At 39.6% G+C, this 25542-nt stretch overlaps 3 protein-coding genes across 6 annotated transcripts in view; 1 reads left to right on the top strand and 2 right to left on the bottom strand.

Annotated features, from left to right (window-relative positions):
• rag2 (recombination activating gene 2) overlaps positions 1-12166 on the top strand; it is a 50695-nt gene extending 38529 nt beyond the window's left edge. Inside the window, exons 2-3 of the mRNA XM_057330461.1 lie at positions 9618-9777; positions 10514-12166. Of these exons, the coding sequence (XP_057186444.1) occupies positions 10530-12113 (1584 nt within the window). The 5' untranslated portion in view covers positions 9618-9777; positions 10514-10529 and the 3' untranslated portion in view covers positions 12114-12166. The remainder of the gene's footprint in view (positions 1-9617; positions 9778-10513) is intronic.
• On the bottom strand, positions 9-10238 carry iftap (intraflagellar transport associated protein). 4 transcript variants are annotated; one of them, XM_057330462.1, is made up of 7 exons: positions 9564-9621; positions 6254-6396; positions 6011-6162; positions 4939-5013; positions 4465-4519; positions 1840-1962; positions 9-1730 (listed from the first exon to the last, which is right to left on the bottom strand). In XM_057330462.1, the coding sequence occupies exons 1-6, from the start codon at positions 9593-9595 to the stop codon at positions 1943-1945; spliced, it is 477 nt and encodes a 158-aa protein (XP_057186445.1). In that variant the 5' UTR covers positions 9596-9621; the 3' UTR covers positions 9-1730; positions 1840-1942. The 4 variants fall into 4 exon arrangements, with proteins under 4 accessions (XP_057186445.1, XP_057186448.1, XP_057186449.1 ...); XM_057330465.1 differs by lacking the exon at positions 9564-9621 and adding an exon at positions 10198-10238 and having other exon boundaries at positions 10-1730; XM_057330466.1 differs by lacking the exon at positions 9564-9621 and adding an exon at positions 10146-10192 and having other exon boundaries at positions 10-1730.
• Positions 12167-12462: 296 nt separating the features above from the next.
• On the bottom strand, positions 12463-21257 carry rag1 (recombination activating 1). Its single transcript, XM_057329901.1, has 4 exons — positions 21136-21257; positions 19823-20149; positions 17293-18416; positions 12463-15449 (listed from the first exon to the last, which is right to left on the bottom strand). Exons 2-4 carry the CDS (start codon positions 20128-20130, stop codon positions 13702-13704), a joined length of 3180 nt encoding a protein of 1059 aa, XP_057185884.1. The 5' UTR covers positions 20131-20149; positions 21136-21257; the 3' UTR covers positions 12463-13701.
• Between the last annotated feature and the right edge of the window lie 4285 nt (positions 21258-25542).

Below are 25542 nucleotides of genomic sequence, written 5' to 3'. Positions count from 1 at the left end.
CACAAGTTTAAAACAACAACAGGGTGAGTAAATGACAGAATTTTCATTTTTATGGTGAACTTTCAGATTCCTTTAAGAGTCTTTGTGTTTAACAAAAAAGAAAAAAACAGCATATACGTAGATTTGGAAAGATATTAATGTAAATAGACACAGATGAATAAAGATGTCTTCTTGCACTTTATACACTTCTGTGAAAATCTATATGCCGAGAATAGCACGAGCCTGAACTTTAGTTATTTCCCCTAAAAGCATAAACGCCTCCGTAACAGCTTTAAATTGCAGTGGTATTAATTCAAGCCCCTGTGTCGGCTATATATTTCCACAATCACCTTAAAACAGTAACAGCCCTCTCGCAGTTTCCTGAAAATTCTAAGCTCTTCTGTGACTTGTTTCAACCCCCCGTCCACCAATTACTTCGACCACGACAGAAGCAGATATTAAAAATGCATGACCGCCGAGACAAAGGACATTTTAAATATGCACTTTCACTTGGTATTTTAGAACAGGTAAATGTGTGGAAGAGATCTATTTCTCGACGCGTCAGAAACTCCTGGCTACAAGGTACAAAGTGTCGTGGTGGAAACGAGAGAATGCACAATGGGAAACAACTAGAACGTTCTTTCGCGCTACATTCGGACATTCTCTGAAATATCAAAATAAATGATCGAGTGAAGAAAACCGGGACGGATTCTTCTCAAAGACCAACATGTTTTGAGCTTTTATTGACGCGATGAGGTTGTTCCCTGAAACGATTTGTTCCCGTGAATAAAACACAGCGAGAACTGAAGCAATGGGAAATTAATTACTTTCCGAAGTTTGTCAAAAGTTCAGGGAAAGAGTTACACCACAGGTCTCCTACATGAGCCGTTGAGTCAGAAAATGAAAGCACTTGAGCCTAGCTAGTTGAAAAATAGCAACAATTATAATGAGATTTGATTTGGACTCCCACACAAATACGCATCATTTGGTCCGTTTATAATACGCATATTAAACTCAGCATAAGTGTGTGCTTTTACACAACATTAAAATTGACCCGTTTCATTTCTAAATACAGTTTCTTGGACAATTAGTCAATGCAAGTTATTCAGATTTAAAAAATGTTGAAGTTGATCTTTAACAAAACAATATATTTTTCTGTGCCTTTGAAATGACTTTTATATTTATGAATTTGGCCAATGCTTTATCCAAAGGGTATACAAGGGTATACATTTTATCAATATGTGTGCTCCCTGGGAATGAAACTTGATGAGCACACTTTTCAACTTGAATCCCTCCTCTCCAACTGCCTATGATAATAAAAATCAATATAAAGATTGTCATTTCTTACAATACAATCAATCCCCAATGGACAAAATAAAAGCGGTCCCATTAATCTTTTTGCATAGAGGTGAAACTGGATCAGATGCAATTCATTTGGCTTTATTGAGCAAAATAGTCTCTCAAGGCTGATCAGACCACACTAGAAACTGGTGCTTCACACATTGACATCCACAATAAACTCCTGAATTACACTCCTCCTTCATTCAGTGCCAAAATAAAAAACACCTCCGACCCTCTTGACAAGGATTTTACTCTGTAAAACCAGAGCTGTTAGATGTAGCTTTCGCAAGTCTCGCCATGAGCAATTACGTCTCAAGATGGTCTGCCGTTCTGTTCTTGGATGGAATATTTGCGAGCCAGCACGACGGTGTCGTAATCAAAGTTCTCATTCAGATGGAAAGGCGTTCATTCTAGGAAGACAAGAAACAACATTGTCGCTAGCACAATGTTCAATTGAGCTACAGGTGTTGTTAAATAAGAGAAAGAAAATCCCAAGTACCAGTCAGCCGGAGCGTGTACCTGATTCTCAGTTTGTGTTTTCTGCTCTGTGAAAGTAGATGACATCTCCAGCAGCATGTGATGACACTGAGATGAAGAAGATGCCGTTATCGCTTCTCGGACCTCACTGGACAGTGCACCTGTCTATTCTCACATAAAAAGACACAGACGTGTATAAGCGGCAAGATTTATAGGGTTCATTTTTAGTCAGACATATGTGAGCCGGTTATTTGTATAACCCTAAACATCTACCCTGAATATAACCTACACATCAGGCATGAGTGTCAACACTCATTCTCAACGCTCAATGGTCTCATTGCCTGCATGTGTTAAAAATGAACCACAGCTCAATACAGTTCAAAGCAACGTTGACTGGTTAAATGGAACGTGACATTATTTACTCTCCATCATGTCATTCCAACCTTATCTTCTTTCATCCATAAACCTAACCCTTACACAAACCTTTCTGCATTTTTACATTTTTTAAATGAACACAATTTATAAGTCACAATTTGATTTATGATGATTTACAGTATTTAAGCTGCTGAAAATTACTAGTATTCAGAAAATATATGGAATACAGAGCTTTATTCCTCCTACACATGCTACTATAACATGCATTCTTAAAGGAACAGTTCACCCAAAAATAAAAACCAACACACCATCATGTCAAGAAGTAAAGATTTTCAATAAATACCAATTACTATTATACATTTTTAGGCAATTTTGCCCGTTTTAAAGCTCAACGGTGAATTTATTCTCATTGTATGAGTCCAGCATTTTTCATACACTCTTAAAAATAAAAGTGTTCTTAAAATGGTTCTTAAAAGATTAAAAAGTTCTTAAAAGTTATTTCCTTCTACATTTTTCCACAACAACCTTTTGTGAAACGGAAAGGTTCTTCAGATGTTAAAGCCAAAAATGTTTTATTTTATTTGTCAATGTTTTCCACCTTTATATTTAAGATTGTACAGCCGTCAAGTTTCAAAAATCTAAAACCTCACACCGGGACCCGAATTCAAGACCGTTTCAGGTCATGTCCTGAGCCCACACCACCCATCACCTCCTACTTTCCTGTCAACACTTTCGCTATAAAAAGACAAAAAACTATTATAAACTAGTATCTAAAAATCTGAGGTAACACTTAGTTCACATTAGTGAACTAACAATACACCTGTACAGCATTTATTCATCTTGTTAATTTAAACATTTACTAGTTCATTTTTTAAATCAAATCTGTTACCATTAGTTAATGCACAATGAACTAACAGGCACAATGATATTGACATTAACTAATACTAACAAGGATTAATGCATGCTGAAAACTATATTAAACATCATTAGTTCATTCATTTACTAATGATAACAAATACAACCTTATTACCATAGCATATCAAAAGACTTTTTTTGTGTTTTAATGTGTGTTTTTTCTGTGCTAGCTTGTGTGTGTTTGAGAGAGATGTCAGGTTTGGCAGGGGTTCGTCTGATGCTGATCTTAATTAAACAGCTAATTAGCAGCACAGTGAAATTCATCCTTTCAGCTGCTAAGTAAGGACCAGGCATCTGGGGCATAGCGTGCGTTCCCGAGCTTGTGTGTGTAGTCAAGCCGACCTGTGGATTCTGCACACCTCCGAAGAACCCATCACAAAACAAAGTTCTATCAAAAACAAGATCATTAAGCAGCTCACTAAGAAAACACAGAAAGGGGGATTTACACCGCTAATGAATCTGAAGGCTTTTGCCATTACGCCACCCCATAAGCCCCTTGACTGGTGCGTTCTATTAAATCCGCAGGTACTCTGCGATTAGACGGCGGCCCTTGATCGGGTTTGACCACGGCCGCCTTCGCTCCGTCCCCTCGACCCTGTGAAGATTCACGTGGACGGTCATTAAACCCCGACGTATAGGCAATTGTGGCTGTTGCTGTTGAGTTATGCGCTCACCCTCGCTTTCTCTCTTCCTCCTTATTTGCAAAGCCCAGCAGTGGCGTGATTATTCATGCTAATTATGCTAAAGTTCACCATCCACCTCAGCCGGTTTGACTGGCGTTCTAAATACGACACCTAACGACTTTCACGTACCTCTCGCCCCCTAAATCATGAAAAAATACTTCACAGAGACGGGCCATAACGTCTACAGTCAAGGCCCTCCCTTTTTTTCCCGCTCTTCTGTTATGTTTATTTTTGTGTTAAACTGGTCATTTGAGTTTAAATGAGGCTCTCTGGAGCAGAAGAAAGAAGCTGGCACATGTGCCGCCTCATTACAAGCCTGTACAGTGAGCGTTAAGCCTTGCACAGCTAGCGTTTGCCCCCGGCTCTATTGATGAAGGAGCGGGTTAGAATTTGCATTCATTGAATATGTGTAATAAATGGTAATGTATGTAAATCAAGCCATACGACACCCTTAATTACCGAAAATAGTGTGTGTATGATATTCGCTAAAACGTACGGTGAGCTCTTGCACTCCTTACATATCCATATGAAAAAAGTATTCTTTTGCATTTTTTCAATATATCCAAGCAGGCGATTTCAACATGTGAAACTGTGATTTGCAGGATCAAATCAACCAAAATCAGACGGAGTTGACAAGCTCAGCAAAGCACTGTACATAAGAAAAGCATTTTATGAGTTTGAGAAAAATGAACACCTGTGGCATGGGAGGTTTCTTCTTCATCCTCTGAGTCTTCCAAATAATTATCAAACTGCCAGCCATGGAAAAAGAGTAAAAAACTGCAAATCAATTCTCATTGTCAAATATAGAAGACTCAAATTTACATTTATGCATTCACCAAAATAAAAAGTGTGTCACAATATATCGGTATAAATTAAGCAAAATTAAAAGGATTTTTTTCCCAATTCATATTTCAATAATATTCTGAATTCTTTTGGCTACACTAATCATGTAGGCAAAATCTGACTTTAGGACAGCCCTTACACATAAAGATAATGATACGAATTATAGACAATTTACCTTCAAAATAGTTATTTTCTACAACAAATACATCTCAAACTTACGACTTTCTTTGCAGTTTTCAAACTTTAAACCCCCACCTGCTGGTCTGCTTTCACATTCCTGCTCTATCTAATAAGATGTCTATCTGTTTTATGTCCAACCGTTTACCTTCACAGGTCTGTCTGGATTGGGCCTGCCGACACCACCCAGTCTTCCTCCCACACAACCGGCATCCAGCACAACCTGCAAGACAAACACAGACTCATAAACTCACCCTCGCCATCTCATTTCAACTAATGATACTCAAAAATGACGGCACCCACTTGAACTAGCGCGATGACGATCAAAACGACACTGCGATCAATACGACTGTTTTTCTCTCCCGGTGGTGCGGGATCTAAATATGGCAGAAACTCTTTTAGCATTGACCGGCGCTGTTGGCCGATGTGTTTTGTGTTATTTACAGTAAACGGCGTTGTGGCTCACCAGAGACTGGCTGAGATCGATACACAAGCCAGGCAGAAGTCTTAAGCACGTTCACGCGCTGACATGCGGACGGATAACAAAACACACGTCTCGATGAAGCCATCCAAACCCGAGAGAGCGGAAAATTGAAAAAGGGGGAAAAAACAATGATAGAGCATGCGTTAACATTTTCCGAGGAAAATTTGAGAGGTGCTTGCCAGCACCATTAGGATGCTAGACTGTTGCTATGGGGTTGCCAGGGTGATCTAGACGGTCACCAGGTTGTTGGTAGGGCTTTGCCAAGAGCTGCATTGTAAAGAAATGTGAGTGTTTTGCCATGACGACGATGCTAGGTTGCTCTGAGTCGTTGCTAGGGAATTGCTATGAGGTCGCTAGAGTGTCCTGGGTGGTCGCTAAGGCATTGCTAGGTGGTTGCTATGGTTGTGTGAGCGGTTGCCTACAGGCCCACTTCAATTCTGGTTTCTATATATGCTAAAAATGATATTTTAGAAAATTAATAGCACATCTTCTCCTGAACATATTTAGTGTAAAGGATTTTAACCTCCATATTACAGTAAAATTGATGTTTGCCTTCTTAATCCCCCAAAAGGACAAAAATAAACAGACAGACAGAGGAAAAAAAATCACAGACCAAGGTCTAATGCAAAAAACTGGACTTGAATTGAAAAAGAAAAAATGTGCCTGATAAGAACAGGCTGTCAGTTCACATCTATAAGGTTCACATTTATAAGACTCAGATCTATAATGCACTGACCTCTTCTAGATCAGCAGTCACTGAGTGGCGGCTGTGGAGCGTGTTCTCCTCTATCGCTGACACTCCATCTTCTCGCTGTTCCTCTCGGCTGTCTATCTCACTGTGGGGCGAGTGTCTTCTGGGGTCAGTCAAACGCGGATCCTTCACGTTCTCTGGAAACAGAATGGACAGTGAAGGTCACGGGCAGAGGTGTGAGGATGTATCGGAGGAAAGAGTTCATGTGAGGCATTCGGTATGGCTCACCTGGGGTCAGGTAAGTGAAGGTGGACAGGAACTGCTCGTACGTTTGCTCGGGGGCGCTACAAAACTGCTCAAGAGCTTCAGTAATGGCCGGGTCATGGTCATCCACATGTGAACCCTGAACCGAACCTGGCATCCTGTCAAATCTGTTTATATTCACAATAAAACAGATGAAGACTGTTATTGTTAGTGTCTGGGATTGTCAAAAAGTATAACAGCAGCTATAGAAAAAGCGCTATAGAAAAAATGTAATTGAATCAAGTGAATCAAATAAATTTAAATGAATTTTGCTAATGTAGTGAAAAACGCTATAAACAAATTTGAATTGAATCAAATGAATTTTGCTAATGTTGAGAAAAGCGGTACACCGACACACGTCTAATGGGATTGTCGCGCCGCATCCAGTGTGGACAAAATTTTCAATTATAATGGGTTCTAATGCGTTCTATTGTCTTTTACCGCATTGTGCTGCGTCCGGTGTAGACACGGTGTTGCAGAAATAAATTTAATAAATACATTTTTTGTTTAAATTTAATCAAGTGAATCAAATGAATTTTGCTGATGTTGTGAAAGTCGCTAAATAAAATTGAAGTGAAAATTTTAAATGAAGTTGAATTAAGTTGAATGTCTCAGCCTTTACTTGTAACTATTTTAACAAATTTTCTTGTAACTATTTTAACTAATTCAGTGTACAAAGGAGAGTGTACGAATTCATACAAATTAGCCACCTCATAATATAAATTCACAAATTAAAATGATACAATAGTTAAATTGATATTATACAATACAAAAGGTTTCAATATATTAAAATAAATTACTCTCACATATTTTAAAGTTGGAATTAAAACCAGTTTGTTTTCTTTAGGCACAATACACAACAGATAATTTAATTTAAAAGATTTTTCTATTTTGGGGTTAAAAATTAAAAACTAGAAAAACTTTGAGTTCCAAAATTAAAAGCTACTGTAGCAATTTATTAGGAAATAAAATAAAACTAATCAATATATCTAAAAAATAAATATTCTTATTAAATATTCTAACTGACTGTGCTTATAGCTACCACTAAGAGCGTTGAAGCCTCAGCTCCATCTAACCCGTTTTCAAACGAATAAGAATATAACGCTATATGAAATCTATTATAGGCCATTCCAAAAATGAACACAGAATTCTGCAATGCTGCAGTTCTCAACAGGTCACTTATAACCCGGCATCACGCGTTATAGCTGCATTAGCCCTGATTGGAATAAAATTATCACTTTGAAGTTCAACTTAATTACAATCAATGGCGGCTGGAGAGGGGGCGGACAGTGATTGCCGTGACATTAAAAAATAATGAAGAATGGCGACGATGATCGTCAGAACCTCTGAGCTGTCGCCGTGTCATTTATCACGAACCCGCCCCAGGGAGTACCATCTTCAGGTGGCGCAACATTAGCAGGAACAGAAACAGGTGCTACACTAGAGTCTAATTACTCCGCTCCATCAATAATACAGCGTGAATCCTCACATGGCCCTGGGCGTCCGCTGCATCACTGGCCTTCTTCTTTCACTCCCTCCCTCTCTCTATGTTCGGAATGGCATACTTTGTACTACGATTTCTGTACTACACAGTTTATGCACTTGTAGGCACCTGGATGTCTGAGAACACCTGTATACACTGCTAGAAATATGGTATCCCACAATGCAATGCATCATTTTAAAGTGAAAACCAACTTCAGATCACTTTCTTCTCTCATAATTATATCAGACTGCCAGGATTCTTGACGATGCATTTCATTTGATCTCTATGTGGATTCCCACAAATTGAGCTATTGAGGAATTTAAAGTGCACTAATCACCCACAATATAACCAGAAATGTGTAATAAATGTGTATTAGTATTTATTTCAAGTTGATTAAAGGCCACTAGAAAAATGAATGGACAAAAAAATAAGGCCCTAAAATAATTTGGATACCAGACAAGCCGTCTACATTGCAAACGCACAACATCTTTCCAGGTCACATTTGTGTACCCGTGTTTAAAGGTGTCTCTGTTTCTCTCCGCTGCCAACCTGGCAATGAGCGACATTTATTTGCCACAGCCGAACGCCAATCTCCTCCTGAACTCAACAGGTTTATTTTCCCGCATAAGTGTGAACGTTGGCATCAAGTGCGCTTGAACGGAAGAATAAAGCTCACAGTGCTGGAAGACAGCAGAGGAATTCTTTATTGTTTGCTACGCCTCAGGGGAGACGAAGAGCCTCCTCTTTCACAGTGCTCTTCAGCACCGGCTCACAAACACAGGTGCTGTTTGTGTTTTTCAATGTTCTTCCAGGCACTCGTGGTTACAGCTCTTTGTTTTGCACCCGCTTTCGTCGCCTGGCACACACACACACAATCTCTTGGCCTTCAAAACAAATATGCAATTGCATAAAGACTCATACACGCACCTTTACACAACCCCCAAAACACAAAAACAGTATGCTAATGAAGCACACACAGATGTTCCCCCAGTCCTCTCTCTCTTTCTTCTTTCAGCAGCAGTCTCCTAATTTTTCTTTCCTTTAAGGAGCCGCCAAGCAGAAACGGTTAATGCAAAAAAATAAGCCTACGGTAAATAAGCAGTATCTTTATGAATCGCCCCCCTGCCAAAATCTGATGTGTGACTCACATTCAGTTTTTGGTGTAATGAGAGTAAATCATTCAGTGGCATCACACACCACTTAAATCCCCAGGGAAAATATTTCAACAACATATTACGTAGTGAGATAATTATATATGCATCGTGAAGAGCATGTTTTGTCATGCATGTTGCAAGCTGTTGTCCTTAAAGAATATGAAAACATCTGTGTGACTACAAAAGTGCAAAAAAATAAAAAGAATTGATGAGCAAGAACTAAATTTCTATATAATAATTTGGAATAATCATAAAGGTTTTGCAATGGGAACAAATGAGAATCAAATAAGATCTTAATGTACAAACTGAAATGTGGTTAGTAGTTCTGTATTTTAATTCCTAGGAGTCCTATTGGATATAAATTAAAATTAAAAAAATGGATTTTTACAAATGTGAATCATAATTTTGTAATGATTCAAATGTAAATATTATTCAGATTTCTAGAGCATTTTTCTACAACACAAACTTATGCAGTACATCATTTATTTTCATACCACCTGCGAGATCTGAATAATCCATGTCCATACACTAACAACCCACTACATACGACAACAGGCAAAATTGTAATGACTGATTCATTTATACAGAATAAAATAGTTCATAAATCTATTAGGGGGCCACTAGGCTGGACCACTGAAGTGCATAATAATACACCAACCTATGATGTACTGAATTTGTGCTTGTTTTCATTCAAACTTTGTGATGTGTTCAGCCACCTGTTGAAAACAGCAGTTACAGGCAGTTAACCTCAAGATGAGCCAGTCAACCTTCACAAACACTGAGCCCCAAACAATCACTAAACAAATTATTTTCATAAAATAAACGACATTAAAGGCACCAGCACGACACAGCTCGCTAGGACTGCACTGCAGGTAAGAAATATCCTAATTATTTATAAGTTATTAGGTGGCTCATTATTAAAATATTTAGCAACACTTATTTTGAAGTTAATGTTGTGTCACGTGGAGTACTGTGAAAAAAATACATTAATGTATTGCGAATGTAAAATATATGTTATATTAATTTTATACAGTTTTATTGAATATATTTCCAAACCTTCTGAGTGGATTCATCGTTGTTAATTTAAGTTACGGTCGTGTTGACATTCGACGCAGTAGCTAGTTAATTACACTAGCTAAAATTATTTTATTACCTAAACACATCAAAACAAATCTAAAAGTGTAAAACTAGGAAACGATAATGTCTGATAGTAAATTGGTTACGAAAATTGGTTACGAACTATTGAGAAATGTGAGCGTTCCGAGTTGATAAACAGAAGACCTCAGACTTACTATTTAAATGTAGAGCGAGAGGAACCGGTTGTCGCGCTGAATGCTGGGTACTGTAGTCTTTAAGATGCAATAGTAACGACAGCATATAAGGAAAACGGGATAGATAAAAACTACAACTCTTGTGCTGTAGGGATGAATGCCTCTTTTATGGAAACAAGGATGGCAAAATTGTTCCGTTGTTGTGTGAACCATTACTTTATTATAAATTATTACTTTATATACATACTTTAAAATCCATTAATAATGAAATATAATAACATATTTATACTTAATAAATATTAATGTAAGGAAATTATGTTTTATGTATTTTACACAGGTCCCTGCAAAAGGATATGGCTTTAGAATCTCTGAGTGTTGTAAACTTTGCTGGCCTTGTTCAACCAGGCTGCTCTCTGCTCAAGCTGGAGGGTGATGTTTATCTCTTCGGTCAAAAGGGCTGGCCAAAACGCTCATGTCCGACAGGGATCTTTGGTGTGCGTTTCAAAGAAGGAGAACTTAAGCTCCGTCCCATATCTTTCTCAAACACCTCCTCTTATCTCCCTCCCCTTCGATGCCCAGCAATAGCTCATTTGGAGCCTTCTAATGACATCCCTGAATGTTACCTCATTCACGGTGGGCGAACGCCCAACAACGAACTATCCCCAACTCTCTACATGCTGAGCGTGGACAGCAGGGGATGCAACCGTAAGGTCACGTTGCAGTGCAAAGAGAAGGAGTTGGTTGGAGATGTCCCCAGTGCTCGATATGGCCACACCATCAGCGTAATCCGCAGCAGAGGAAAGTCAGCATGTGTGTTATTTGGCGGTAGATCCTACATGCCGCCCGCAGAGAGAACCACACAGAACTGGAACAGCGTGGTGGACTGCCCACCTCAAGTCTTCCTTATTGAAATGGAGTTCGGTTGCGTGTCAGCGCACAACCTCCCCGAGCTTATGGATGGCCAGGCGTTTCACGTGGCCCTGGCAAGAGAGGACTGTGTCTACTTCCTGGGCGGCCACATTCTCAATTCTGATTGTCGACCCCCTCGTCTTATCCGCCTCCGTGTGGAGCTTCTCTTAGGAAGCCCTATCCTGACCTGTAGCGTTCTCAATGATGGTCTGGCTATTAGCAGCGCTGTAGTCACTCCTATTGGCTATCATGAGTATATCATCATTGGTGGGTACCAATCAGAGACCCAAAAGCGAATGGAATGCACATACGTTGGACTCGATGATGTCGGAGTACACATGGAGCCACGTGAACCACCACAGTGGACCCCCGAGATAAGCCACAGCCGTACTTGGTTCGGCGGAAGCTTGGGCAAAGGAAATGCCTTGATCGCCGTTCCCTCAGAGGGAAACCCATCTCCACCAGATGCCTTCCATTTCTACCAGGTGAAATTCCGAGATGGAGAAGAAACAACTCAGGGTTGCAGTCAGGACTCCAATGAGTTGGAGGACTCGGCGCCGATGGAGGACTCGGAGGAGCTCTACTTTGGCCGTGAACCTCATGAGATGGAGTACAGCAGCGATGGAGAAGGTGACACCTACAACGAAGAAGACGAAGAGGATGAGTCTCAGACAGGTTATTGGATCAAATGCTGCCTCACCTGCCAGGTAGACCCCAACACCTGGGATCCATATTACTCTACAGAGCTCACTCGACCTGCCATGATCTACTGCTCCAGAGGTGAAGGTGGACATTGGGTTCATGCCCAGTGCATGGAGCTACCTGAGAGCATGTTGCTTAGCCTCTCGCAAGACAACAGCAAGTACTTTTGCCTGGATCACGGAGGCCTGCCCAAACAGGAGATGACGCCACCACGGCAGACGGTGCCTTTGAAGAGAGTGCCATTGAAGATGATCCACCGCAAGGCTCCGGTCACACTGAAAATGACCCCGGCCAAGAAAACCTTCCTCAGGAGACTTTTCGATTGATATGTTGTATCATTGCCTGTTTAATCACATGTTAAACAAATGTGTTTGTTTAAAACTTGCTGGCTGTTACACAATGCATGTTAAAATGGCTTATTTATGCCATATTGTGATTGTTTTTCATATTCAGATAAAATGTAACTAATTGAAACAACTGAAATGCATTGTTAATGAAATTATTAATGTAGTAAGTGATGTACCTCATGTTGATTTATTGCCTTTTAAAATAAAACGTGTTTGTCAGTTAAAATAAAAGGAATGACATTTAATTATATTTTCCTTTGTTTTCATCTTGATATACTGTAGGCTATAAATACATACATACAAAAAGTAATTGACATTGTTTATTCCTTTTATTTAATTAAAATACACATGGCAAGTAAAATGTAATTTATTTCAAAACAATGTTATTCAATTATTAAATGTTAAGTAATTGCAACAATAACTAATGTCCTCACACAATGTAAGAAGGAATCTCAGGAACATCTCCACAGCCTTTGTGCAAGTCAACATAACATTATTTTCACATTTAAGAAATGCAAAGTGTTTTATTATCAATTCATCAAAGAATATAAAAACAATATTTCTATCATGATTTTACCAAAGGTTTTGTGAATAATAAGTAATGAATAATAAGTGATGATGCATTAAAAAAATACTGTAAAGGGATACTCCACTTAAAAATGAAAATTCTGTCATGAATTACCCCCCCCCACAAGTTGCTCCAAACCTATATATATATATCTGTATAAAATGTCATTTTGGGGTGGAGTATCCCTTTAAATTACCACGAGTACCCAAAGTTTCTAAACCAAATGTCATACAATGTATGATATCAAAGAAATCAATCAAATCAAGTCAAGTAAAAAAAAACATACTTATGAAGTAAAACATGAATCACAGTTTAAAAGCACACAATATAAACGATGAAACTAATTTCACAAAATCATCATTTATAACTTGAGGTCAAATGTACGTGAATAATTGTTACAGAAATATTTTAAAGTGTGTTTGTATTAATAGTGTGGGGCAAATATCCCTTTGTGCCTGTGGAACCAAAAACTGAATTTTGAGGTAGGCTATGTGACAGGATCAAACTTATGTGCAAATGAAATAAAGTGTCTCTGGGAATCACCTGAGCTGAGTGAAGCACCATCACAATACTGTGAAAGTCTCTGCAATAAAGACAATTTTGTCTTTGTTTTGATATATGAATATAGCCACCATAAATGTAACACAATCTCAGTGACTTACAGTTGCCTCATATGTTTTCATGAATAAAAAGGTGTCACAACCTGGCAATACAATAAACTCCCTCACATTTCACATGCAGCGAGAGATAAAACAGAGAAAATTTGCCTGTAAACGCGGAGCAGAAAAATATGACCCTGCCCGTACAATTTTATCTCAGGCATAAAACAATTTTGCTCGCTTTAATGTTCGAGCTTCAAAAAAATAATCAAGCGAAGAATACAACCTTTACACCTGATATTGCATCTGCTCTCAAGAAATTAAGTCAAACAAATAAAGTCATTATCAAGAAAATAAGGTCCTTTAAAGAAAGTCAATCAAATAAAGAAAGTAAATCAAGTTAAAAATCTGGAATTTCAACAGCCATCTCAACATCATCTGGAGTCTCTTCTGGGTTGAACGTAGCCTGCAAAGCTTTTGTTGAATTCTTGTGCGCCTCCATAAACTTCTGTAGATACTTGGAGGTGTACAGCCAATGGTGTTTCAAGACATCTTCAAGTTCGAATGCTTTGGACTGCCTTGCGTTCATTTTTCGGAAACGGCGAAACAGTTTGTTACCGGACTCGTTGCCTTCGCTGGCCCACGCTCCGATAGAACCATCCCTCTCGATAATCTCAGGCACGTGTGCCAATGTCTTGTGTAGGTAGTTGGTGATTTTTCCATCATAGCGATACTTAAACGTGGTTGAAAGGAGATCGGCAAACTGCTGCGAGTTGTAGCTGTATCGACATAGTTGGTCCGGACAGTCTCGTGCCGGGAAGGTGGACCTCCACACAGGCTTCATCTGGAAGTAGAGATCCATCAGCTTCAGCAGAGCCTCACGGCGTTCCTCAGAAGGAACGAGCTCACAGACCGCCTCCACAGCTTCCCGCGTCATCAGCCGTCGGGCGAAGTTTCCGTTCATTCTCATCACGGGCTTGAGCTTCAGTTTCTTCCTCAGCTGTTTGTCCAGGGCTGAACGCCACCGCCGGCGCTCCTCTCGACTTGGATTGCTCTTCAGAAAGACCTCGCCAATCTCATCCTGAAAGATCTTGTAGAACTCCGTAGCATTGCCTATGTCGCAGTGCAAGGCGTCCATGGTGGGCTGGGTCTCCATGAACGGCTTGGCAGAAACACCTTTGACACGGTCACGGAGTTCATCAGCAGATTCCGAGAAAGGATTTTTCCTCCAGATTTCGTAACGCTCAAGGTTTTCGCTGTGGCTGCGTGTGATGGAATGCAGCACCATGTTCTTCGAGGCCTCGGCTCGAGTCGAGTCACACAGCGTACATACATAAGTGGACCCTGAGGCTTCAAGACCTTCCAATTCACGTACCATCTTCTCATCATAGCCCGTGCCTCGAAAGAAGAACCTAAAGGAACGTTGCATACCGCCGATAGACAGGATTAGCCGACTTTCCAGCATGGCTTTCCGCTCTGCCACCACCGGTCCCAAGATGGCTGTCAGGGTCTCGTGATCTGACTCGTCCACAAACATAAGGCACAAAGGCCTGCAGGACAGCTCAGAGTTTGGCTTCTGTTCCTGAAAAATCGTGACTGCGTCCACCTCATCATCAAGTCGGATGTTAATAGACATGATTGTGAAGGAAAACCTCACTGCCTTCTCAGGCACCACCGGGCCTGATCCATGCTTCTCACTAACATCTCCCATACCGTCGCACGATTCTTTCACTACCACGGTGAAACCAGAGGTGCACGCGCTGTCGTCCAGCCCTCTTTCTCTTAACCCCTCCATGATGTCCTCTTCCAAGTCTTTCACTGCAGAAACTAGTGCCACATCGTAGCGGAACCTTCTAGAAATGGTGTCCGCAGGGACGTCATCCACGGAGGATGTCCAACCGGAGAGGCCATCGATGATGCCCACATCCCAAGAGCTGGACACGTTCTTCAGAGCTGGTTGCCATTCATACTGTTGGAAGCCTGGAAGAAGCTCTTTCTCGGCACTGCGGAGGGAGTGCAGAGGCTGGAAGATCTGGCGGCCGCTAGTGGCCTTGACAGTGCGGTACATCTTGTGATATTGACTGCAGCTCAGGAAGGTATTGACCCTTATGGCCAAACACACTGCGGGATGTAGCCCGAATCCTCTACCTGGGGAAACAGAAGGAAAACAGTGTGTGAGACAGAATCAGAATACAATGAATTTGAAAAGCTGTTTAGACAGTATAAACACTAATGTGTTTCTGTGTACTATGCATATTAATTTTGTTTATAAACACATACACATACATGCATATAATTAAGAAAAACATAAAATATAAAATTAATAAATGTTTATATATAATTTCAATTATTGATAAATATAAATATATACATGTATGTGAATTTTTTTGTGTTTATAAATACAAAATGAATATGCACAGTACACAAACATATATTATGTAAACACAAACTTTTATTCTGAATGCGATTAATCGTGATCGTTTGACAGCCCTAGTATATTTAAATATGTGCCTATGTGCGTATTGCTATAGATGGCTACTTGTCCATGGATGACAAGGTTATTTTAGTTTACTAAAATGTAAACTTTAAAAGCATTTTTGTTTATTGAAATCAAAGAAAACTTTGGCCTAAAAATTATTGGAAAACAACCCAACAAAAAATTGAAATGTTGCCTCAGAAATAAACTGAAATAAGTTTAAAGCACTAAAATTTTAATAATAAACAGAACTAAAACTTTAATTAATCTTTTATAGCAACATAAAAAATAACCAAATAAATAATAAAATAACAAAAGCATGTAACAAAGTTGCTCATTATTTAACTAAAATTAACATAAAAATGAAAAATCTAAAAATAAAAGTTCATTTAAAATATTAATAAAAACGAAATAAAACTAAAATCAAAACTATAATAACTCTGATGCATAATCACTGTAATGTACGATAATCATTTGAATCTAAATAACTGTAACTGATCTGGAAAAACCTGTGTTACAGTTTAATTGTATTACAGTAATGTGAATCATTTCTTTATGCAAAATACGACCCTTTCTTTATTATAGTCGAGAGATGAAATATTAACTTTGACAGGCTTCATGAGATTCCCCCACCAAATGAGTTTTTGTAATTTCTCGAATCCTGACTGCCACATGGAATATGTCCTAATTGTTCTAGATCAGCGAGATTATTAATGTTTAAGTCAGATGAGAGGTGACTCAGCTGGGCTGAAGATACTGATCTATTGGCTGCTGATGAAAACAGACACCAGCTGGGCCCGGTTCCCCTGAGGCTTGAAGACAGTAGCTGTATCATTTGCAGATACAAGGGCTATCGATGTTGTTTTCGTCCTAACAGGCTCTTTACAAGAACTGTTATTGTGTATAAGAGTCTCACATGTGCACTCACACGTTTAACAGTGCGGTGAATAATGTATTTACGTTCTGACAGTAGACCGTACGAGCAAATAATGAATTCATTTCTTGTTGAAGAAACATCTCGGGCATACTCAGTTCACCTCACGCATCTGTTTGGAAGTAATGAATGAAAATATAATGGTGTACTGACAAGATGTAGTTCATCACAAAGGGATAGCTCATGCAAAAATGGGAATTCTTCGATCATTTACTCACCCTTATGTAATTTCAAACCTGTATGACTTTCTTTCTTCCGCAGAACAAAAAAGAAGATATTTTGAAGAATGTTTTTAACTGGCACCCATTCCCTTGCACTGGTTTTGTGTGAAATGAACGGGGACCAGTGCTGTTCGGTTACCAACTTTCTTTAAAATATCTTCTTTTGTGTTCTGGGGAAGCAAGAAAGTCATACAGGTTTGAAATGACAAGAGGGTGAGAAATGATGACTTGATGATATTTGGGTGAACTATCACTTTAAGCGAGCGAGTCAATAATTCATTACGTGTTCTTTAGTTGAATTTGTGTGACCGTGACTGCTTTGACAGTCACATACTGTGGGTGATATGCTCTTGGCAGTACCTTGCATCATAGCTTCCAGCTCATCTGCCTGTTTGTGTTCATTGCCGGCTCTCAGCGCCAGAAGGAAGAGCGTCAAACAGACCGACTTCACATCTCCCCCTTCTTCCTTATCAGCAAACACCTTCACCTGGGTCTTCAAGTCCCTCAGACGGTGCTTCTGGGCTCGACGGGTCAGCGACAGCAGGTGCTGCCGAGGACGTCCCCCTTTGTTGACCGGCAGGTAACCATCTAAGTTCTGCTCTGAAGACGTTTGCTCTTCTTGGGACTCTTTGGCACGGTGGTTGAGGCTGTGTTCTCTAAAGCAGTCGAATCGGACCCATTCAGTGCAGCCCTCGCTGGGGCAGACAAGCGGCAGAGAGCTGAGGCTCGTGAGGAAGAACTTTGCCGGTCTAGTCAAGTGAGATGGGTTCAGGTGTTGGTGGCAGGTGGGACAGTTGGGACCCAAGGCGTGACTGTACCTTGCAATGCAGACACGGCAGAACAGGTGTCGACATGGCGACTGGACGGGATCGGAAAGCAGGTGATCACATACTTGACACGTAAAGGCACGCAACAGGTCCGTTGGGATGTCTTGAGAGACCAGCTTGGTGTTCAGATGGTCCTGCTGGCATTGTGTGATGTCCTTTACCCACTGTCCTCTTTGAACTGATGGTTTGATCCATTCCGTCCCACCTGATGTCTCTAGACTCTCTGGGGTCTGTCTCCACACTCTATTAGATGATGTTGGAGAGTCATGCTTGAATCTCTTTGAAAGGTGTGAACTTTTTACCGGCTTGGCCCGCTTCCTTCCCATCCGCTTAAATGAGGTCTTCTTGGGGAAGCAGATGTTGCAATGGGAGGTGTGGGGCTTCCACTCCGAGATCCTGGTCCTGGTGAAGGTACAGAAACCTCCGCCTCTCATGGCAGTAGTCCAACAGCGGTGACAGAATTTGTAAGGATGGACCGTCTCCATGTCGGTTGTTACGTCCACCTTGAAGACTTTCGAGATGACCTCCGGCCAGGTCGCCAGCTTGCAGCCCATCCTGCGCAGGGAACATCTGCTGGATTCTTCCAAGTCTCCCTGGACCTCGTGCGCTGGACCTTTAGCTTTCCGTATGGACAGTCCGCACAGGCGACATAGAGTTCTGCAAAGATAAAAAAGTAAAAGTTCTGCAAAGAGAAAAAAGTAAAAGCTAAGCAATTCTTGGTTGAATGTTTATAAGACAAACAAGGACACGCTTTGAAATGAACACAAATCTAATCAACATTCAGATGAGAGGTTCAGAGAGAGGTTGAATCAATAATCCTTGTCACAGTACACTCTTAAAAAAAGGTGCTTCAAAAGGTTCATCGATGCCATAGAAGAACCTTTTGGTTCCTTAAAAGAACCCTTAATGTCTGAAGAACCTTTCTGTTTCACAAAAGGGTCTTTGTGGCGAAAAAAGGTTCTTTAGATTATAAAAAAGTAAGAAAGAGATGGTTCTTTAAAGAACCGTTGACAGTATGGTTCTTTGTGGAACCAAAAATGGTTCTTCTATGGCATCGCTGTGAAGAACCTTTTAAGCGCCTTTATTTTTAAGAGTGTACAGTTAGTAATCACAGTACTAAAGGAGAACTGAAAAACAACATTCTATTAAAAACAAAAATCACAGATCTCCTTTAGTTATTAATTGTTTCTCATAGACAGCAACGACATTAAATGAGACGCAAACTGAAACTTTTCTTATCCATTAGAAAGAAACAAATCAAAGATGAGATCTCTTAAATATCTCAATGACTGCTCGTAGACATCAATGAGTTTAAATGGAGAGCAAATGAAAACTTGCTCGTTCTCCTGAGAAAAACCTAGAAATAGTACAAATGTCTCAATTAGAGTTTCATAAGAGATCACAACAATGTCTCAAACTGAGCTCCGATTAATTAAGTCTGCAATCTCAAGTCAATATTACTAAAGAACTAAATAGGAACTCAAAATTTTCTGAACAAATGTACCCAAATCCAGAGTTTTTTACCCCTACAATCTACATTCATTTTACACCTCCATACTCTTCCTGCATCATGCAACAATCTTATTGTTTCTTTTATCCTAAGCAACTTCAGGAAAAACATCTGAGATTAAGTTTTAATACTTACACTTAAGTTTACATAATACACAACTGAGGACTATTTTGTTGTGAAAAAAGGTCCATAAATCTGTAATTTGTCTCAAAGAACAGACCTTAACAATGTCACTAACTCAGCCAACATTTAAAAAAAATTTAAACAAAAAGACATAATTAAGAATTGTTGACAAACAGTAAAAGAAAAGCGATATAAAATTGATAGCATCTTGAAAGAGTTTCATATAAAATGAAAGACTTATAAAATGAATTTTGATTTCAGACTTCATCACAACTCAATGACATTGACACCTCTTCTGAAACTCTAGGGGAAACATACAAGCTTTCTGTTTCTCACTGAGAAAAATCAGAACAAAGTTCTCTTTCTGTTCTCTTTTTCACCTCATTGCCGTCTAAGAGAACTGATTCTTCTTTTTTGGTGTTAGACTCACTTCAGAAGATTCATGTGGGTGTCAATCTCCTGCAGTTTAAGGTCCACTCTATCCCGAGCTCCTTCCACGTTCTCCTTGCTCTTCCCTCCAAAACAGAGTTTCATCACGCTACCCGGGGAGCCCACCATCTCCATCTCCACCTCAGCCACATTCTCCTTCTCCACCGGCGTTTCATTCGGCAGCGGCGCCTTCTCCATGGATTTGACCCGAAAGAGCTTAAACTTCCATTCGGAGAACTTCGGATGAGACAGCTCATCTGGCATGGAAGCTCTGGGAGCGTCCTCGCAACTCCACCTCCCATTCTCCATGGCGTCAGCTTAGTATCTCCTGCTTAAAAAAAAAAGAGGTTAATACTTCATGAATGTATACGAGACTATGAGATTAGACTACCAAGGAACGTTCTTAGATGTAATAGAAAAGGGGTTTAAGACTCGCAAATCCACAAAAGAAGTGTAAAACAACTTGATTTCCAACACAATCAGAGAGATTTAGTGAAGACTAGGCGCGGTGTGTTAAAAGCGCTGTGAAATCCCGGCCCAAGCGGGAGAGAGCTTTGGTCTGACCCAGAGTACAGCATTATACCATAAGTGGCATTTAGCGCCTGTGTAAAATGCATGAGACAAGCGTTCTCCAATCGATCCGCATCTGAAAACATAAATTCTATCCTCCTTAATGCTTTTTTCCAATCCCTCATCTTTAGTTTAATTTTTTTCCATCGTTCCTTTCTCGGGTGCCATGAGTTGGCTGTCAATCAGTTATAATAGTCATTTTCTGTGCTGAAACAGGAGTTTTGAGTCTGTGGAGCTCGATGACATTTAAAAGAAGAAAACAGACAGACAGAGAGAGAGAGAGAGAGAGAGAGAGAGAGGGGGATATGTAGGAATGTGAAACAAGTCTTCCACTCCACAGCCAACGACTGAAATCAAATGAAAGAAAACAGTAACGGCTGCCATTCAGATTCTGTCCTGATTCACCGATGATTCAACCACGTCCCTCCCTGAGGCCAGAGATCGACTTAAAAACACAAATAGAAACTACGAATCACCCAGAAGACACGTCGCTTGGACTAGCAGCTGCTGTCAAACCCTTGCAGTCTCAAAACAACTGCGTCTGGATAAACGCTAAGCAGTCCCCTTCCGATCAATAAATGAACAGGCGCTTACCATAACACTCCCATGGCGAGCGCATGCTGGCCTGTTCTCTCTGTATGTCTGTACCGCACCCTGGGTCTCAGCTATCATCTCTGAAGTGAACTATTGAGACGCACAAACAGCTGAGAGCAGTCAGTCTGGCAGTCAGCTGGGTCGTCCTACCTTGTTGTTGAAGCTCAGCTGGCAAATTCTCCCCTGGGGCTTTTTCCGCATGGGGGCACAGGGGAAGCCGGGTGTGTTTTTCTGCACGCTGCTGTCTGTCTTCCAGGCTCTCTGGATCTCAGTCACTTGATACTCCAATAAAAGACTGTGCGTCTCCATGGGAAGACAATCCTATTTATACCTCTCTGTGAGGCCTTTAACTGCCACAGTTTAGCACCTGAGAGGCAGGGAAGAGTCTGGGAGGGGGGCAAACCACAAACACACACACACACACACACACACACACACACACACACACACACACACACACACACACACACTTATGCAGCAATGTTAAACAACATATGTCAGCTCTCTTACTTTTTTCTGTCAGACACCAGATTATCCTGATGAAAATGTGAGGGGGAATAAAGGGTTTCAGAGTAATTTGTACATCTCACCCTTTGTTATTGTCACATGTACAAAAAATCACTCTTAATTTTCTGGGAAAAATCTTTTAAAAAGGACTTTAGATCAAACATGCCAGTACACTCTCAATAACAAACCAAATGATGGAAAATATGGAACAAACTTCCTGAAAAGGTCTGAAATCACAATATCTTCTGATGTAAGAAAATTATTGTAAAAGTGTCATTTAAAGCTGAATTGTTTTATATAAATATGTTCCTCCTCTTTCTCTATAATTAAAAAAAAAGAAAAAGTGTTTAATTGTGTTGGCAGCATAATTCGTTTGTTGTTACTACTTGATGAAAACAACACAACTGCAGTTGGATTGATATTAATTGACAACATGATTTTTGAAAATTTGTAAAAACCGAGTTATCTGTTTGCAAATAAACTCTTAAAAAATATATGTTTTAAGATATATTTCACTTAGAAAAAAATGGACTTAAGATAGTAAATCTTGTTCAGAAAAAGTCATCAAAATTAAGTGAGTTTATGCTAAAAACAAGCAAAAATATTTGGTAATGCAAGAAAAATGAATCAAGTTATTTAATTTAATTGAATCATTCTCACCCAATAGGCAGATATACAGTATTTGCTTGATTTAGGTGTAAACTTGCTACATTTTTATATTTTCTTTTAGAGAAATGTATTGTGGTTTAACAATTTTTGAGACATTGTACTGGGGAAAAACAAATACTGAGTAGAAGTTCAATTTTGCATTGTAGAAATCATATGTACTGAACATGAACTATGTATTATAAAGTGCTTCCAAACGCACCAGGAGTTGCACAGAAATGATGCCAGAGTTGTTCTGTCTGAGACTTAGTTACACACACACAAACACACACTCAATACTCAACACAACCCATGGGTTCTTCAAACACATACACATTCTGTATCATAAACACTGTCAATACAAGGGCACGAGGATACACATGTAAATTATCTCCCCGCTGTTGCTCTGCTCTCTCTGAAACTTATCTCCAGCAGGTGGTCCAAACCAACATGTTGCAGCTCTGCTATTTTATATCCTGTATATAAACTGTTAGAACACATCAGATTGGAGGAATCCATTAAAAACAGAACTCAACAACCAACCAATGTGGCCAAATTAAATTCTGAATCAAAAATTTGGAAATGCACACAAACACAGGGAATAAAGCATTTGACAGCTTCAGATCCGTAATGAGAAAAACGCTATTTTTGTTGACTTATTACCCATTTAGCAAATCCAAGGGGGCATTCTGCTTTTTATATCATTTTAATGAACGTTCACATTAAGTGGCTGATTTTGTCATTCCACTGAGAGCTGTGTTCGCCATCGGCATGAATTATAGGGATTTATTTGTTGATACGTAAATCGAGGGCATATTTGCGTAAGATCTACTGTGTCGTAATTGGTCCTGCGTATGGTTTTTGTAAGGTCCTTTCTTGGCTGGACCCGTCAGAGTATTCGATAAACATACATGCAGTGAGGGCCAGTTTCATAGGCAAAATATTATAAAAATTAAACACTAAATTAATAATTATTTAATGAAACCGAGCGAGAAAGAGAGAATAAAGTGATAATAGGAAGGAAAGTGATTTTAATGCAAGTCTTAAAGGTCCAGTGTGTAAATTTTTGGAGGATCTATTGACAGAAATGTAATATAATACACATAACTATGTGTTCAGAGGTGTCTAAAGAGCTTACACAATGAAGCGTTATGTTTTTATTACCTTAGAATGAGCTATTTTTATCTACATACACCGCAGGTCCCCTTGCATATAATTCGCCATGTTCTGTCAGCCGTCGTAGTGTTTCGAACGGGAGGGGATGGAGTGGAGTGAACAGTTGGTTGCAATTCGCAACCTTGCCACAAGATTTCACTGACTGGACCTTTAATAGCCAAGTCTATAAACTGATGAAAATGAAAAAGGTCACCGAAAATACCAGTTCTCCAGTTAAAAATAAGTGTTCTCATGTTCTTCACAAAGCTTTCCTACAGCTCAGTGGTTAGAGAATGGCGCTAACAATGCCAAGGTCATGGGTTCGGTCCCAGGGATTGCACATAATTAGAAACAAATGTATAGTACAATGCAATGTAAGTCGCTTTGGATAAAAGCGTCTGCCAAATGCATAAATGTAAAGATTGTGAGAGACACAAATTAAAGAAAATACCATGGTTTTATTATAGTTAAAGTGAAGTGATTATGCTTTTTGGTGTATTTATTACAATTTTACAGTATAGTTTTGCAACAAAATATCATAGTTAAACAATGGCTCCAAAGTTACTATGGTTAAACTACAATTAACATAGTTAAAGGGACAGTTCACCCAAAAATAAAATTTCTGTCATCATTCACTCACCCTCGAGTTGTTCCAAATCTGTATACATTTCTTTGTTCTGATGAACACAGAGAAAGATATTTGAAAGAATGCTTGTAACCAAACAGTTCTCAGAAACCATTGACTACCAAAGTAGGAAAAATGACAATAGTAGTCAAAAGTGCGCCAGAACTGTTCCTGCATTCTTCAAAAAATCTTCTTTTGTGTTGAACAGAACAAAGAAATTTATGAAGCAATTTTCCTACCATGGTAGTCAATGGTAGCCAAAAACTGTTTGGTTACAAGCATTTTCCAAATATCTTTCTATGTGTTTATCAGAACAAAGAAATGTATACAGATTTGGAACAACTTGAGGGTGACAGAATTTTCATTTTTGGGTGAAGTGTTCCTTTAAGCTATGTTTACTGTAGTAAAATCGTTGTGATTTTTCGAACTGTCCAGGCATAGCATAAGTAACGTGTGCATTTGTGTTGGCATTTCCTCTGTTACTAAAGGAACCGTTCAACCTAAAACAACTTTAATTTCTGTGTGCACCTCAAAAAAAAAACGCTATACTAGAGTATATGGCTTGAAAACATGAAATATATCACACAAATCAAACAAACTATAAAGCTAGCACACGTACGTGTGTAAGACGTCTGCTAAAGACCTGGAAAACATCTGCTGCGTAAATTCATTCTAAATCATAAACATCTTACAGACGTCTTTATATGACATCTGGCAGCAGACGTCTCTGAGACATAGGCCCATTGCAGATGAGTAAACTATGTATTGCAGATGTAAATGCAGACATCAAATAGACGTATGCCAGATGTATGTGTGCTATCAGGGCATGGTGCTTTTTTATTCAACAGGGAGAATATATGACAGAAATTATACATTTATGCATAAATAATTTCATTTATCAATACTTGTCCTTTAAAAGCAGCAATTAGGTCTAGCGGAGCCTGCCATCATCGCAGCGCTCAGGAATGAGAGAAATGCAGCAAGAGTCAGAGAAAGCGCTAGGTCCGTTGCCACGGCGAAGCAAACAGGGCTGCAGATGTCCATCTAACAAACAAGCGCTGACCCCTGGAGATCGGCACCACTCTCCGCCTGCTAAATGACTTGTTATTGATAAGCCCAAAGGCGGTTTGATTTATGTGAAAAATGTCTTCGGCTGACAGCCACCTGGCATCGAGCTGGGTGTTATTCTCCGTATAGTGGTTGTTTTTGAGGTGGTTTCACTGTTGTTATCATTAGCTTTGGGGCCACCTGGTAGGTGGGATCAAAGATGTTGGTGTCAGCGCTGAGGGCGAAGGTGAACTGAGCGCTGATCTGGATTATTATTTGACTGAAAAGGTGGATGGCAGACACGCACCGTCTTTTAAAGGTCACTAATAAGTGTTTAAAGAGCTTGTCATCTTCCTTTGACATTTGTGTGACGTTTTTATGATGTCAGTGGGGAGTTCTCATTACGATCGTTCACTGCATTCACGGAGTTCGGTGTTAAAAGCTTCATTTTCCCATAATGCAATGCAGTGTCATGGAGTAAAAGTGTGATGAAACAGTCTATAAAGGGCCTTAAATAAATTTAAATAAACTACAGATTTACAAAAATAATGGAAAATTTTAGATGCAACACATCAATG

Source organism: Triplophysa rosa, linkage group LG3 (genome assembly GCF_024868665.1).
Source record: "Triplophysa rosa linkage group LG3, Trosa_1v2, whole genome shotgun sequence".
NCBI classification, from domain to species: domain Eukaryota; kingdom Metazoa; phylum Chordata; class Actinopteri; order Cypriniformes; family Nemacheilidae; genus Triplophysa; species Triplophysa rosa.
The sequence above is the reverse complement of the archived record's forward strand: the minus strand, read 5'-3'. Positions and strand labels throughout refer to the sequence as shown.

Coding starts and splice junctions, on each gene's coding strand:
- rag1 (XM_057329901.1), bottom strand. CDS start 20,130: ATGGAGAATGGGAGGTGGAGTTGCGAGGACGCTCCCAGAGCTTCCATG. Junction 18,417..19,822: donor ACCCACATGAATCTTCTGAA/GTGAGTCTAACA, acceptor TTATCTTTGCAG/AACTCTATGTCGCCTGTGCG. Junction 15,450..17,292: donor GCTGGAAGCTATGATGCAAG/GTACTGCCAAGA, acceptor CTGTTTCCCCAG/GTAGAGGATTCGGGCTACAT.
- iftap (XM_057330462.1), bottom strand. CDS start 9,595: ATGAAAACAAGCACAAATTCAGTACATCATAG. Junction 5,014..6,010: donor TGACTGCTGATCTAGAAGAG/GTCAGTGCATTA, acceptor TTTGTCTTGCAG/GTTGTGCTGGATGCCGGTTG. Junction 1,963..4,464: donor AGAAACCTCCCATGCCACAG/GTGTTCATTTTT, acceptor ATGTGAGAATAG/ACAGGTGCACTGTCCAGTGA.